General features: G+C 36.0%; 1 protein-coding gene across 9 annotated transcripts in view; it reads right to left on the reverse strand.

Moving 5' to 3' along the window:
- Positions 1-17,344, reverse strand: part of CEP290 (centrosomal protein 290) — a 55,341-nt gene that overhangs the window by 20,898 nt on the left and 17,099 nt on the right. For 8 of the 9 annotated variants that reach the window (XM_032687506.1, XM_032687503.1, XM_032687504.1 and 5 more), the window contains 10 exons: positions 16,854-16,969; positions 13,467-13,569; positions 10,578-10,808; positions 9,154-9,327; positions 7,661-7,772; positions 6,645-6,850; positions 3,637-3,788; positions 2,552-2,663; positions 1,345-1,800; positions 117-281 (listed from right to left, as the gene is read on the reverse strand). In XM_032687506.1, the coding sequence (XP_032543397.1) occupies positions 117-281; positions 1,345-1,800; positions 2,552-2,663; positions 3,637-3,788; positions 6,645-6,850; positions 7,661-7,772; positions 9,154-9,327; positions 10,578-10,808; positions 13,467-13,569; positions 16,854-16,969 (1,827 nt within the window). The remainder of the gene's footprint in view (positions 1-116; positions 282-1,344; positions 1,801-2,551; positions 2,664-3,636; positions 3,789-6,644; positions 6,851-7,660; positions 7,773-9,153; positions 9,328-10,577; positions 10,809-13,466; positions 13,570-16,853; positions 16,970-17,344) is intronic. The other variant, XM_032687509.1, reaches the window with a different exon arrangement.

Genomic DNA, 17,344 nt, shown 5'->3' on the forward strand with positions numbered 1-17,344 from the left:
TGCTATTAAAAAGAATTATGAAACCAAGATATAAACATCCATGTTAAAAAGTTAGGAAAATCACTTAGTAAAATAAGGAATATGCTGCTTTTCGAATAGCATGCAGAAATACATACCTTGTTCTGCTGCACAATTTCTTCTTCCAAATTATTGATTGTACGTTCATATTCCGAAATGATATTACACAAATATTTCACCTCTTCCTTTTGCTTGACTAATTCTCGATTGAGTTTAAGTTCCTGCAGATGGAGTTCTTCCATCTTCATATGCCATTCAATTACCTAGCAATAAATAAAACGTGGTATATTATAATTTACCACAGGCCAATAGATGCAGCTTCACTCTGAGGCAGTATGGCACTTATCAAACCAACAGGAAGACAATCTTTCTGCTTTTTTCAGCTTCTTCACTTTTCTTGAGTTAGCAAGCATGGCAAGCATATGAAACTGCAAGAGGAATGACTGATAAGTGCAGCAGACCATTGGAGTGGCAACAGGTTTCTCCCTCACTGACAGAAGTGCTTTGCAAACAATTTTCAAATGACCTAAAGTTATAGCCTACCCTATGCACCTGTCCAGATGGAACAAAAAAAAGCATGCAAGAAGTTTGGTTTGTTTTTTCTAAAAGAGCAGAAGATTTTCAAAACCATTAAGCACTGTATGTATTCAAAAATGCACATGTACTAAGAATAACAGATATATTTATGTCAAAATGCTCTAGAAAAATATCTGAAAACTGATTTAAAACTAAAACATGCCCAGAGCATTAAAATCGTTGATTGTTTGCATGCAGACTTTAGTCAAAATAGATATAATCATATTATATAATACCCAGTGATCTCGAAGAGAAGTGAGAAAGACTTATTCAAATTTCAGGGCAACATTGTTTACAATAGATATGAGTAAGTATAATTACATGATTATAGTAACATTTCTGATGATACTGCTAAATTATTGCCCCTAGATTTATTTAGAATGACATGGATTTGTAGTGAAGATTTCAATGCTAGCTCATGGAACAGCACTTCAGAATGCTATTCTCTGTTTAATTTAATTTAATTCATTATTTAATTAAATTCAGAATTTAATTCAAATTAATGTAACTGCATTCCTAGTTAGCCTCTAGCTCCTATGTGACTTAATTGGGCACAAAAGCAAATTAGTAAATCTGACTGCATTGATTTTATGGAAAACAAAAAATTACCAGTTTCCCATTCTAACAAAGTTTATTTTGAAATAATTAAGTTCTACATTGAAACAGATATTTAGAGAACAAGCTAAACTGAAATGTAATTTAAATGCAGATCAGATGAACAAAGCTATTCAAAGTTGTAAAATCACAAACCTTTTGAGCTCCTCTTGTATCCTTCAATGCACTTACTAATTCTTCTAAACTTTTCAGTTTTAACTCCAGCTCTAATGTTCTGTTTTCTGCATTTCGACGCTCCTGCTGGGCATGTTGAACTTCTTCCAGGATCTTCAGTTTGTCATTCTGTAGCTGAATCATTGTTTTAGAGAATTTTTCTTGCTGTGCTAAAGGCAGAGCACCACTAAACTGTCGCCGCAAAGATTGAACTGTCTGTTGCAGATGTTTGGCTCTATTTCTTCCTTCCAGTCGGGTAAAATATAAGGCTTGATCTCTCTCATCAAGCTTCTGCTCTAAACGTAGATTTTGGATCTCCATCTTCTGTAGTTTCAATTTAAGTGTTTCCAATTTGCCTACAGCAACAGATTCACTACCTTGAAGGGCTATGATATCTTGATGCAGTTTTGCAATAACTGCTTTTTCATCTGACTGCGCCTAAGAACAAAATTCATAGAACAAATTTATTTTTCATTTTGAATATGCTAGCACAGTTTATTTTATATTTTTATTTTGTATTTATTTTATATTATTTATTATATGCAGTGTCATTTTTAATTTTATATATTGCATGTATTTTATTTCACAGAGAAGAGTAAGAACTAGCCTTTAACAGCTTTTTACTTTTTCCACTGCTGTTTCTACAACCACATTTTAGAAGTACACCTTTTCAGATACTGATCTTAAAAACTCTCTTTCCAAAATACTAGAAACTGAGGAAGAAATCTATACCTAAACTTAGAAAATATGGTAATGTAAAAGCTGACACAGGTGTTGGATTTAAGGACTCAAACCATTCTAGAAGACGAAACCAAATCCCAATAAACTGTTTCAGCTAATAACAAGTCTACTGCAAATCTTCAGGTCTTTTCTTGTCTTGTAAAAAATGACCAAACTTTCCTGACATTGTATTTAAATACTGACCATTGACTATTAATCATACAGGAAGAAATATTACCTAAACAACATGGAAAAAAGCTCAGGATCTGTCATAGCTACCCAGCTAGAAATGGAATAAATGAAGAAGGGAATAATTAATGTAATATAGAAATCTTGAAAGGGTATGGCAACTACAAGGACCAGCTTGCAAAGATCCTTCTGAAATACTTTTGAAGTCTTCTAATTCATTTATTCTCACTCCAGGAAAAAATATATCCAAACAGCAGTGTAATTAAAGGTTGAATTTTACCTGATAATCTAAAATTTGCATTCTAAGAGATTCCACTTCTTTATCTCTGTATTGCTGGCGTGCCTCCAGAGCTTCAACTTGTGTTTTCGCTACATCAGACAGTTCTCTTAACCTTGCAGGGAAAAGGGGTATTGTGTCACTTGAAACCATTGAGTAACCTTTGAAGTCTGTCAATGCGATGCTAAGAAGAGATATTTAGCATGTTTCCTCAAATCAAAACATTTGGACTTCGTTCTTTTCAGCATACTCTTATCTACTACTCAGAGTTCTTATTAAGAAAATTCTTGTTTGTATTGTCTCTCAACTTTTTCACAGGACGTTTTTCTATAAGTTATACAGAGATCTGCCAGTGGTTAATGTTCTCCAGCAAAACAATGCCATGTTTTTAACCTGAACTAAGCATCTCTGTCCTCTATTTCTCTCCCACTTCAGGATATACTCAAAATCCTCTAGATGTTCAAAAAGTCTCATTCTCAATTCCTTTCTCTGATTCTCCAAGTTTAATCATTTATTTTCAGTGTCAAAAATCACCACAAGTATCCCCATAGACTTTGTAGATTTAGGAATATAACAGGATTATATTAATTACTCAAAGACAAATGTCCATATCAACATATCTTTTCAATTTATGCAAAGTTAATCTCTTTTAAGTAAATGACAAACCTCCCTCCTACTGCAGTTTAACCTTCGATGTATTTATGCATCTTTGGAAGTAAGAACTGCTTTCCAATTAGTTTTATGAGATTTTCATACATATAAGGGAGGTTGTGGCACAGAAACAAAATAAACCTCAATTAATTAGTTTAAAAGGCCTACTATAAGTATCTAATTGCACACTTACCCTAGTCTATCTAGGTCAGCACTTAATTTTTCAAATTAAAATGAAACAAATTGCTTTCTTTATAGTTAGGAATTAAATGCTTCATTTTCAATACTAAATTTGGCATATATAAATGTCAAAAAAAACAGGCATTGAAAATTATGTTAGTAATACATAAGTAGTGCATTCCATAAGATCAATATAGCCTAAATTTTTGCATGCTTCCAAACATATTGTATTCCAAATTTGTTACTTCAACACTTACTTTGACACTTCAATCTTGAGCTCCATCTCGCGCTTCTCTAGGTCCATGATTTGTCGTCGATCTGCATCACTTACTGCCTTACTTACGCTCTTTGACAGTTCATCTCTTAATTCCTGTTCCACTTTCTGTGCCTCAAGATTGATTTTAGTGAGCTAAAAAAAATCAAAACGAGAAACAAACAGAATGGTATCCTAAGCACACAACTACTCTAAACTCTGCAAAGAAAAAACAGTGCCAACAGCATTTTTTCTTTTCCAGTCATTATAATACACTGTTCAGCTGAGTTGAGGTTGTGTTCAAAACTCAGTTTTGTTTTCTCTCTGCTTAAACTTCTTTTTGTTTGCAGTGTTGCTTACACATAGGAACAGAAACACAGGTTGGTGCAGAAAAGGATGTTAAAGCAAACACAATTTTTATTAGTGAATTTTCTTAAAACAATTACTGCAACAACTTGCTCTTAACTAAAATAATAAATAAAAAATAAAAAAATACTATAAGCACTTCAGGAAATGGAGAGTCTTACTTATATATTTATTTACTACTTAGTATATTGGGATTGGTAACACAAAGACAGGTTATAAGTGCCAAGACTCTTTCTAAAAAGAATTTTCTTTATTAACTGATATTCTTTCAAGCAGCCTGATTTTTCAAGTTGATTATTAAATACTGAGTAACCAATGTTTCAATTCAAACCAAAGAGCATTAAGATAGATAATCTGAAAAGGATCAGACAACACAGAGAAGTCTCAGGATTTAATTTAGTACATACAGTTGTGGCACATTAATCTGATACCACTTAATAAAATAATTGATTTCCTAAACAAATTAAAAAAAAGGGTGGGGTTTCTTATTATCTGCACTTTGCATATGTGAGACAGTACTATCTGGAAAACAGTCACATTGAAGTAGATTTATGAGTTAAAAAAATGTATAGTAGACTTCTAGTTATCAGTTCTTAAACTGGTGTCATTTAAAACTTCCATTATTACCGCAGCACAATCATGTTACCCGTCTCAAAAAATAAGAAATTATACCAGATTAGGAGGCACTGGTAACACAAGTATATGAAACAGAAAATGTATGTCCTGGAGCTACAGAAATGAGACAAAATGCAGAGGTACTAATAAGAAAAAATTGTGGCATTAGGAGTTCATCAACTCATAATGAAGGAAGACCAGCAGACCTTAAATGTATCACAGGACAAATAATATATGTGAAAAAGTAAAACGGGACACTAGGGAGCGTCACCTGAAGTGTTTATTAAGGAAACAAAAGAAGTCGTCCCATCAGAAAAGCTTTAAAAATGCTGCTGCTGAATAGCTTTATACACTTTCAGTTTCTCCATCACCCAGATTAACTTAAAGCAAAACAGTGTAACAAACACCACTAAAACAACAGAGAAATGGGGAGTCACATAACTGTAATCTAAAATAGCTTGGCTAAACTCTAGCAAAGGACGGGGGGGGGGGGGGAAACGAATACAATCTATCAATATTCAGAGAATCACAGAATATGCTGAGTTGGAAGGAAACCACAAAGATCATTGAGTCCAGCTCCTAGCCGTGCACAGGACCATCCTCAAGAGTAATACCACGTGCCTGAGAGTATCATCTTGAACTCTGTCAGGCTTGGTGCTGTGACCACTTCCCTGGGGAGCCTGTTCCAGTGCCCAACCACCCTCTGCATGAAGAACCTTTTTCTAATATCCAACCTAAACTTCCCCTGACACAACTTCAGGCCATTCCCTTGGGTCCTGTCACTGGTCACCACAAAGAAGAGATCAGTGCCTGCCCCTCTTCTTCCCCTCATGAGGAAGTTGTAGACTAAAATGAGGTCTCCCCTCAGTCTCCTCTTCTCTTCACTGGCTGAACAGACCAAGTGATCTCAGCTGCTCCTCATACGGTTTCCCCTCAAGGCCCTTCATCATCTTCATTGCCCTCCTTTGGAGACTCTCTGAGAACTTAATATCTTTCTTATGGTGCCCAAAACTGCACACAATATTCAAGGTGAGGCCACACCAGTGCAGAGCAGAGCAGGACAATCCCCTCCCTCGACCAGCTGGTGATGTTTTGCCTGGTGTCCCCCAAGACACGGTTGGCCCTCCTGGTTGCCAGGGCACTGCTGACTCATCTTCAACTTGCCATTGACCAGGACCCACAAGGTCCCTTTCCACAGCACTGCTTTTCAGCATCTCATTCCCCAGTTTATACAAATATCTAGGGTTGCCACATCCCTGTGCAGAATCTGGCACTTTCCTTTGTTCAACTTCCTATTGTTGGTGATTGCCTCGTCCTCTAATTTGTCAAGATCTCTCTGCCAACATATTTATTCTTCCCTTGCATTTAAATTATAGACCCATAATAGCACAAGGACAACTCCCATAAATACATTTAGACTAGAAATTATAAAAAAGTCTCACACTATTAAAAAATGAATTTACATAAAGAAATTAAAATATCAATAGTGGAGACCAAAAACCTAACAAGATTAAAACTGATAGGACAGGAATACTAAGGATCATCAGCTTCAATAGCACATGACTTCTATTCCTGTACTATAGACAATGTTTGGCATGGTACAGGGGACATAGCCAGTCTGTACCAGAAACATGGCACTATTATCTGCACAAAGGATGCAACATTCTACCTTTTTTTGAATAATTGGTAAATTATAAGGAAAAATTAGTAGAAAAGAGATCATATGCATTAGACGAAAGAAATTAACAGGTCAAGAACACACATTTTTCTAGCAGTCTGCGGATAAAAATATAAACTGTTAAGATGCTCATAATATGTTTTATAGATATTAACTAATGTTTAAAATGAACTATTGACAAATTAATTAGTTATATTTTTACCAGTGTCTTGTGCATGCGAAATTGCACCTATATTTTGAATCATAAGTTTATTTGCCTGTCCTGTTACAAAATAGATTAATGCTTTTTGAAAAGCTAAAAAATATGCTCTTAAAATGTATCAAATTATGTTGTTAAATCTCAGCAAATTTACCTCAGCAAATTTTGTTTCCAATTCAAAATTACGTTCTTCTACTTGCTTTACAGTATTCCTCAAATGCTCATACATTCGTTGTGAATGTTCTGCTCTCTGTCTTTCATTTAGTTCCTTCATTTCCAACATTGTGATTTTCTTAGAAATGGACAAAATCTCGCTGTTGGTTATTGCTTTTGTGGCCTTGTCCATGGAACTGTCATCCCCTACAAGAAAAAATATTTAAATTAGGGAATACAGAAGCTGATTCAACTATGAGAATTATTTCCACTACAAAACTGAACAGGAGCTCTGCTTTATCTGTGTCAGATAAACTTCATCAAAACACCTGTATTATTTTTTTAAACTGGAGGCATGGTTATCTTGCCTTATTACATGTTTGAAAAGTATCTAATTTGAATTAAATACTACTATCAATTATAAATGCATATATCTGCAACCATGGTTATTGAAACTGATAACTATTTTCAATCTAGCCTTTCACTTTGTCCTTAATTCATCTGGTAAATCTTCAGGAAATTTAATTTAAAATATGTAAAAGAAACAGACGTGAATGAGTTCTTCTTGAATAATGGGAATGTAAGCTATACAAACAAGCCCCAGCTATCAAGAAAAAATGTTTTGTTACAGAGTATCCAAACAAGAAAAAGAAATCACTTTCTTGATGACCTCTGAACTACTATGACTGACAATCAAGTTAGAACGTATTATGAAAAAAATTCAGGTCATGTTGCTTTAAAAGCTTTCAGACCCAGTAACCCAAGAAAAGTCAAAGTGAAAGAGTTTCCAGAGGAAAATGTCAAACTTGGTTTTAGTCAAATTGATAAGTAAAATGTAACATACAAACAAAAAAATTCACCAAAAAAATTAAGACTGTTACCGAAAGATATAAAATAGTTTTTATTTTTTATTTTGGTTATTTTAAGATACATCAATTTTAAAACATTTTCAAATATTTCTTTTATACAGGATACACCATTTGGTTTTTAATGTTGCAATATAACTTTCATACTTACCCAGTTTAGTCATCTGCTCCCACGCCTGTTCCACAGTGTGAAGTTTCTCTTTTGTGATCTCCAGTTCTTTATTCAATGAATTTATCTGTGCTTTCAAGGATTCATTCTCATGCTGTGTAATAGAAAAGTTTCAGCATAACTGCAAACTATTTAATTCTAGCAGATTTCATGTTTAGTATCTATGAAATCTTTCAGATTAACAGATGTTACCTATGTACAACCCATAACCTACATATATGGCAACAAAGAGCAACAGAAGAGCATGTTTCCTCCTAAGTGTAAAACTGTTAGTCTTTGCTGTGTTCTATCTTACTGCCAACTATAATACTATGAACAGTTATTACCAGTGACTGGGATTCCTACAGTGTCTAGAATTAGATGAAGAAATCTTCATTTGTCATACTAAGCACCTCGTTATTAGTTCGGAAAAAAGAAGTACTTCTGGAGGATATTTCATCCCACACACAACACTTCATCTTGCACATAAATATATATTTGAGACGTATCATATGCCTCTTTTAGGTATCTAATATGATGCCAAACATTAGTTTTGTAAATGTTCCTTCACTCCTCCAAATAGAAACACAGATTTCCACATTAACCAGTAAAACAAATCAAATACTTCTTGTTAATTTTCAATCTTTAGTTTTTTAAATACATTTTTAGTTGATAAATGATTCTCTAGCTCTACGAAATTGCTGAAATGGGCAACACAAGTTTTCATACACACAAAATTCCAAAAAATAGACAAAGAATCATTCATTCATTACCACCCATTAAAAGTGGGAGGTAGTAACACATCTTTGAAGCCAACTTCACAGTTTATAAAAAGAAACTTCTACTTCAGAATAAAAGTTCAAAGAAAAAGTTAAATATTTAAAGTCCCTACAACATTTTGCAAGCATATTGTGAGCGATCCTTGGTGATTTTTTTCTATAGAGGTCAAATTCCAAAGCTTTACTCCTTTTTGGAACTGAACATTTCATTCTTGTGAAAGCTGGGAATTAGTAAAAGTACATACTTTGAGAGAAAGTTTTGAAAGTGTTTACATTCATTCTACTTTCCTTATGACCTCCAAAACTCAAGATGATAGCAAATATTCCTTCTGCCAGCCAGGTTTTAGTAATCAAAGAACTAAAAATAATTTCTGAGGGAACATGCCTAAAGCTTAATTTAAAAAGCAAGCAAACAAAAAACCAAAGAACCAAAACAATTAATCAAAATGCTTTTATGTCTGCCCATTGTAATAAAATCTGGAACTCTGTGTATGTTTGTCAGTGCACTGAAGAATACCAGGATAGCAAAATTAAAATTCAATAGCAACAGTCAGACTGGCTCAAACATCTCATACTCACTATGAAACTGTTCTAACCAGCAGTTTTAGTGCTGGGACTTCTGTTCTATCTTCCTCTTAAGTGAGAACAAAAACCAAAGCAAGATGAACATGTAAGAAGTTCCTTCCCCTTGGGGTTCAAATGTAACACAAACATTACCTCCATGTGTTCCATGTTTGTTGTCCGTTGGACGAGCAAATTATCTTTTTGTAACATATCTCTGTATTTAGCAGTTAAAGCATTGTACTGCTTATTAGCCACTTCTAGCTCAGACAATGGCACACTACCATCCAGCACTTTTTGCAGAGCAGCAATCTTAAAGCTGGCCATTTCCTATGAACATAATGAACAGTGGGTTAATAAAATGGATCAGCTACATCTTTAAATATAAAATTACTCCACATAAAAAGAATACTACTTAATATAATGCTTTAGACATGGGTTTATTTTCCTAAATTACCTTTCCTTTTTAAAAACTGCCTGCAATAAACATTGACAAAATTTCTCTGGTATTCCTAGAGCGACCTGCAAAGTCAAAGAATAAGATTTGATTTCATATGACACTTTCAACAAAAATAACTTTTTGAAGCAACTGCAGAAGGAGAAAACCAACAAGTTTCATATGATGATCATAGAATGATAGAATGCTTTGGGTTGGAAGGAACCTTAAAGATCATCTCATTGCAATCCCTCTGCCATAGGCAGGGACACCTTCCACTTGACCAGGTTGTTCAGAGTCCCATCTAACCTGGTCTTGAACACTTCTAGGGATGAAGCATCCACAACTCTTCCAGGCAACCTGTTCCAGTGCCTCACTACCCTCACTGTAACAAATTTCTTCCTAATATCTAATCTAAACCTGCCCTCTTTCAGTTTGAAGCCGTTCCTCTTTGTGCCATCACTGCATGCTCTTGTAAACAGTCTCTCTCCATTTCTTGTAGGCTCCCTTCAGGTATTGGAAGGCCATAATTAGGTCACCCTGAAGCTTTCTTCTTTTCCACGCTGAATCCTAATTCTCTCAGCTTTTCCTCATCCTCCATCCCTCTAATCAACTTAGTGGCCCTTCTCTGGACTCGCTACAGCAGGTTGATGTCCTTCCTGTGCTGGGGACCCCAGAGCTGTACACAGTACTCAAGGTGGGGGTCTCATCAGAGCAGAGTAGAGGGACAGAATCCCCTCCCTTGACCTGCTGGTCACACTTTTTGTTTCTATGCAGCCCAGGACATGATTGGCTTTCTGGGCTGCAAGAGCACATTGCTGGGTCATGTCCAGCCTCTTATCCACCAGCACCCCAAAATCCTTCTTGTCAGGGCTGCTCCCAATCTGTTCATCCCCCAGCCTGTATTGAAACGTGGGGTTTCCCTGACCCAGATGCAGCACTTTGCACTTGGTCTTGTTAAACTGCATGGATTCCCACGGGCCCACTTCTCGAATCTGTCTGGGTCACAATGTTTTTATAACAGCATCTAGGAAGCTTTTGGGTAATGCACTCAAGAAACTAGTGCTAACTCCATTTAAAAACAATGGATTTATTCCTAAATTGTAAAAATAAAAATGTGTGCTATTACTACTATTAACTATACCTTGAATCGTTGCAAGTTTCCAATCTTCCCTATAACTGCAGTCTCCATATGTGTTATTTCACCCTTTAGTTTCTCATTTTCTTTTCTAAGATGGCGTTCCATTTCAAGCAAAGTTGTACACTGCCTTGTAAGTGATTTTTCATTAACTCTTAAAACAGTTATTTTTCTATTATTTTCTGCAAGTACTTTTTTTGTTTCATCAGGATCCAGCTGAAGTGCTTCGAGTAGATTCTGTAACACATTTTTTAACAAGAACCTTGAACAGAAATATGGTAAAACACAACTCCATAGACAAGCTTGCTTGTATATTTTTTTAATCTACGTGGAAAAATTTCATTAATCTGTCTGAAATAAATTCTTTTTGCTAATAAAACATACATACACTCAACACATGCATAAGCATACAATATTCTATCAAAAGAAAAAACTGAATCTCCAAAACTATTAATTTCTGAGGAACAGAAGCTAAATACATTTGACTGACTAAATAAAATTGTAGTTAATGCTGATATTTTCAAAACTTAGAAAAAGTTTTACTGCATTTACTGTCATCTGTCTTCCCCTTTTTACTAGAATCAAAACAAATGTATTGGGGAAATTTTCTAAACAAAATAGAAGTCCTGTGGTTCCAAACACTAATAATGTCCTACTTTGAAGACCAAACCCATAAAATCTGCAAAGTAACCACAGGATCCCTCTTACAGAAACATGTGTGCGCACACATGTGTTTGCATACGTGTATAAATCTAAGGAGGGGTAGTGGTGGGGAGAGGAAACTATGGCAACTGAGGTCACAGGTGCCATGTGTGCTTTAGCTTTGCTGTTGCACACATCAGCTGGCCAAGGAGACAGGTAGTAGAAATTGAAGCTGTAAATTCCCAGATTGCTATGAGCTTAATAAACAAGAATGAACAGGTAGCTAGAAAAAAAATCCAGAGTCCTGGAAGTCCGACACTTTTCCGATCAAGAAGCCTATTTTTCTTAAGCTTTCATAAGCAAGCATCACACTATCACTGATCACTCACTGTGAAGTAATTTCAGAGAATGTTTAATCTGAAAATGTTAAACTAATTCTAAACAAAATTACACACTAACAAACAATAATGCTAAATAGTATTACTTATGTTTGGATAGATATGTCTCTGGAAATAAAAGCTATTAGGAAATGGTAATTTCTTAAAAGATCTCAGCAATATTTTTATAGCACTGCTAACATCATTAAACTCCATTAAATTTTAAAATCATTTAAAAAACAAACGTCAGAAATATCTTAATTCTGCTACAGTCTCTTCCTGTGACTCCAGAAATGCAGAGCAAGATACTGAACTAATTAAGTAAGATGGCGCGCGCTCTCTTTGCTCCCTTTCTCTCTCTCTCATTTTTTAGACATACAATAGAATCATCTGCAAAACAATCCCAATTTCAATTTCCTGGAAATATATTTAGAATTAAGTGCCTCAGGAAATAACTATTTTGCTAAGCAGTTACAGTCATGAACAGGATTATAAGCAGGACCACATACCACTACAGTTATCTCTCGGCAGAAGAAAATTGTTAGAACTCAGCTGTTTAAACCTTCACAGTTACTTTCAGCACCTTGTGAAATCCTTGCCCTGTGTCTGCTTCTCTAAAAGGATGTGTGTGGCCAGTATATCTTTGGTTATATTTTGCAATGTTTGGTACCCAAAGACACCTGTAACCATCTGAAACTACACTATGTCTGTGATTAGACACCTGCATCAATTCCAGGAACTTTTAAGTACCACCAATATTTTTCAGTTTTCTAAATGCAAGACTGAATTTGGACTTGGTGGAAGTAAATCAAAATAGAAAGATGAATTCTGGTTCCTGTTCTTCTGGAACACTGATTCATATACATTAACAATTATATATAAATAAGATGCAATTCAAAGTAATAATCTTAATTCTTAGTACAAATTATTGTGCTTTTCAACAAGTTGCTTGCACTGCTCGTCCTCCCAGTCAAACAGCCTGGGTAACAACTGCTGTTAAGAGAGCAGTGTGAGTGTTAATAGTGTGTGTGAACAGAGATTGCCTGAGAAGGCATTTGTTCAAAACTGATAATCTTAAAGAAGATCACCATGAACCAGACTGAACAGTAACCGTAAAATTAGAGATTTGAAATAAAGAAGTAGTCAGCTTGAAAATTAGTACAAATGCAGCATAAAAACTTTTAACAGCAGGGGCAGAGAGGGTTAGAATGCAGCACTCATAACCCAGTTCAACTTCAGAAGTTTCCCCATGCCTGCATCTCCCGCGCAGATGTGAGTGCTTCCTCCCTGCTGGACACCACCCCTCAGCACTCCAGCTAAGGTCTGGAACTAATAAGTGCAACAATTAGGGGCCCACACCTCGGGTGTGTGATGTGACCTCCTGGGGTGATTTCTCACAAGTGTATGGATCACGCTGCAGAAAGGGGAACAGGCACACGTAACACCGGAGCGGCCCCACATATGCTCAGCACCCTGGAGCACACACAGGAGGTGTGTGTACACAGGGAACCTGTATTCTCAGGAAAAAGTGTGTGTCCTGGCAACCTGAAGAGGCCAGGTGGATGTGTGGGATGAGAAATATTAGGGATTAATTCCTGATTGGTGCTTAGAGATTTTCAGGTCTACAATAAGATTTTATATGCGTGTTAATATTGTGATTTACCTTTGTACTGTTGACGCTGATTCTGAATGTAATAGTTCAGATAGCTAGTTATTTACATTCCACTAGTAAACTAGTAAACCTCCTGATTTGATTCGAATTGAGCCATTTTTCCCTGCAACATTTTCCCCATCTAAAAAATTATAATTTTGTATTAAAACCTCTGTTCTATGTTGTAAAATCTTTTTGAAAAATAAAAGCAACAGAATTACTTACAGAATATGCCTTTATTTTTGTAGCATCCTGTTCTTTTTGCTCTTCTAGTTTTTTCATTTCCTCTTTAATATCTTCTGATTCTTTCTGCCAGCTTTCCTTTTGACTAAAACAGTAATGCATTTTCATTAGTTACGATGAAAAACTTGATGATTTTTAAAACTGTAACTTTAACAGCAACCCTGAAATATCGCAAATCAAAGTACTTACTTTGAGCAATAATGTAATTTGAAAAAACCATTATAAATTGTAGATGGATTACGGAAAAACTATCTTCTCTTTTTATGCTGCAGCTGGTTTAGTGATGAAAATAATTCTTCAGTGTCTTACTTCTTCTTCAAATGTGTATTATAATGTACAGATACAGATGCCTTACTTTCCTTCTTTTTTGCCTGCAAATCTTTCCCTCTATTACATTCATTTTATTTCAGATGTGTAAAGGACATAACTTCCCACTATACGTTTTGCTATTTCAATGAAAAACAGCTTCGCTTTGGCCCAAACTACTCTCCTCTATCCATTTTTATTTATTTATTTGGAAACAAAACAGACTATGAACTGCTCATACAAATCTAATAAACAAGTTTCTGTAGACTGTATGGCATAATTTATGCTAGTTAAAAAAAATAATCGAGAGTATTTCAGAAATAGTATTTTCTCTTTAAAGAAGATATCTTAGTTTCTTCCATAATAGAAAAAAATGGAAGACAAGAAACGAAAATTCTCTCAAAGTGACTCTATGGGATACCAAGTCAAAGAATCTCATCCTGTAACTTCAATCTGTAACAGTTTTAGAGAAGTAGCCTCAAATCATCATCTTATCCCTGTCATTGGAGATATCTAATCTAGGAGTAAAGGAGGCAGTGTATTACAGCCTTCAATAAAAAAGCTATACCTTTAATGCCTTGAACAGAGATAACATTGTCTGGGAATCTTAACTGATTCAATGAACAAAAAAAATCTCTAAAAGATTAAACACCCTTATTCCAAAAGCCATCCAGTGACTGTTATATTCCAATTCAAAGTCACAGAAGACTCAACTGTTTGTTAATTGAAAAATCTAAATCACCATTTTCATCCTTGTGCTCCTAACAGATGAAAATCCTTTTTTTTTTGGATGTTGAGAAGAATTTTATAGAATTTAGATTCACTGAAGCATATAAAGGAACTAAGAGTATGAAAGAAAACCAACCACGAAGTCCTGACAATGTGAAATTTTCAGAGATCTCTGACTGTATTTGGATAGCAGGTGTTTTTCTTTCATCCTCAGAAAAATTCTTAGAACCCACACTTGAAAGCAAAAGAAAATGAGACTGAAAAGTCCACCATACCAGGTTCTAATAAAATGCAAGATATCAGATGCAGAAAGCAAAATGAAATCCTCATGATAAAATATGTAACATCAGAAGAGTTCAGCAAAAATAGTTTTGTAGTTCTCTGAATCTTTACAAGACTAAAGAAAAGAGAAAGGGAACAGAACAAAGGTCTCTATGTAACCTTTGTTGACCTCACCAAGGCTTTCGATACTGTGAGCATGAAAGGTCTGTGGTAGATTTTGGAACGTTTAGGATGTCCCCCCAACTTCCTCAAAATGATCAGCTCACTCCATGAGGATCAACACGGCCAAGTCAGATATGGCAACACACTTTCTGAGCCCTTTCTCATAACTAATGGAGTGAAACAAGGCTGTGTTCTCGCACCAAACCTATTCACAGTCTTTTTCAGCATAATGCCCCAAAGGGCCACGGCAGACCTCGATGATCAGGACGGTATCTACATTTGATACTGTACTGATAGAAGTCTATTCAACCTCAGGCGACTGAAGGCCCACACTAAGACTTTAAACCATCTTGTCTGGGAGCTGCTTTATGCTGATGACGCCACCCTTGTTGCCCACACAGAAGCAGCTCTCCAGCGTTTAACATCCTGCTTTGCAGACACTGCTGGGGTTAATAGCAGGTCTGTTAGCTCCCAGGATGGAGATACCGACTGGGAAAAGTTTCGAGTGTATCCTTGATGATAAGGAAGTCAGTACGCAGCCCTAACAGAGAAAACAAAGGCAGGCTATAAAGTTGGTAGGCTTAGGATGTGGGAACTGCAATAAGGCCTTGAGTTTTGCCAAATGTATCGCCCATGGATCCTAGCCAATGAAAATGCTGTTGCTTGCTTACCTAAAATAAGGATACTGCTTGCTGCTAGCAAGGGGTATAAAAAAGCAGATGAGAAAATAAAAAAAGAAGAAGACATCTTTCCAGCACATAACTGACTCCTTGTATCCTTATCGGCCGTCACGACTCTACACTGACAGACACTGCTGAGCTCTTTGGGCTGGAAGTCAGCTTAAAGAAGACAGAAGTTCTCTATCAACCGGCACCTCAGGAAGTCTTCCATCATCCTCATATCACCATTGGCCAATCAGAGCTCAAATCAGTCCAGCAGTTTAATTACCTAGGCAGCCTCATCTCCTTGGATGGTAAGATTGATGGAGAGATAGACAACAGGTTAGCAAAGGCATATAGTGCCTTCAGAAAGCTTCATAAAAGAGTTTGGTGAAATAAACACTTGAAGAAAAGTACAAAGATCAGTGTTTACAGAGCCATAGCGCTGTCTACTCTCTATATGCATTTGAATCATGGGTCATCTACCTCCACCACCTGTGACTCCTAGAATGCTTCCATCAACGCTGCCTCCGTACAATCCTAAACATTCACTGGTCAGATTATGTGACCAATACATCTGTTCTAGAACAAGCAGCAGTCACAAGTATTGAGGCCATGTTGCTGAGAACACAGTTGTGCTGGGCAGGACACATCTCAAGGATGAAGGACCACTGCCTCCCTAAGATCATGCTTTATGGTGAACTTGCCACTGGCTGCTGCAAGAGAGGAGCCCCAAAGAGAAGATACAAGGACTCCCTGAAATGACATTTCAGCCTTGGCCATATTGATCAACGTAACCGGTCTACTCTGGCCTCCAATCGGGAGGTCTGGAGACACACCATCTATAACGCTGCTGATGCTTTTGAGAAAGCACGCAGGATCACTCTTGAGGAGAAAAGACAACACAGAAAGAATCGTGCCTTGCAGAATATACCACCTAAGGAGTCTTTCTGCTGTGCCTTTTGCAACCGGTTGTGTCTATCTCGTATTGGCCTTTTTAGCCACCAGCGCGCTTGTAACAAACATGGGTAGAGCCCTTCCCAAATCTTCGTTGGCAAAGCTCAGCCATGATGATGACAAGACTAAAGAAAATATATGGAGTCCATATCCAAAAGCAGCGGCATTTATTACTTTAACCAAAGAACTACTTCAACAGAGCGGAAAATCTTATTTCAAAATTGTTAATTATTTAGATAATTGAGCTTTCATAATTCAGAAGAGAGAACAATACCTTTGATATTCTTTATACAACAAGCCTTGTTGATGACGAATTACTGCAAATTTTCGCTTATAGTCCTCTACTGCATCTTCTAACTGTTTAAGTAATTTTTCTTTGTTTTCTAATTCCTATTGATTTACAAGTAAAAAAAAATAAATTATTAATACAGGTTTTAAACAGGAAATTATTAACTTAATCAAAATGGCATTTCTTTGTGCTTTCATGATAGATGTTTCTGTCATGAACAATGTGAACTCAAGATATAAAATGTGTATTTTCTTTAGAAGCAACAGATAAAAAAAGTACCATGAGCTTTGGTATTCCTATTAATAGGTGTGAAATAGTGCACAACTGCACTGTGGGTTACAGCTCTCGAAGTTCAAAACACCATGACTTGTTGCTAGCCCACAAAGAATACTAACTGAACGTCTAACTGGAAAATGACATTTTTTCTCAGGTTCCCAAATATTCTTCTACTTTATGAGCATATAGAGTTGAAAAAA

The sequence above is a fragment of the Chiroxiphia lanceolata genome, chromosome 5 (assembly GCF_009829145.1).
Source record: "Chiroxiphia lanceolata isolate bChiLan1 chromosome 5, bChiLan1.pri, whole genome shotgun sequence".
NCBI classification, from domain to species: Eukaryota; Metazoa; Chordata; class Aves; order Passeriformes; family Pipridae; genus Chiroxiphia; species Chiroxiphia lanceolata.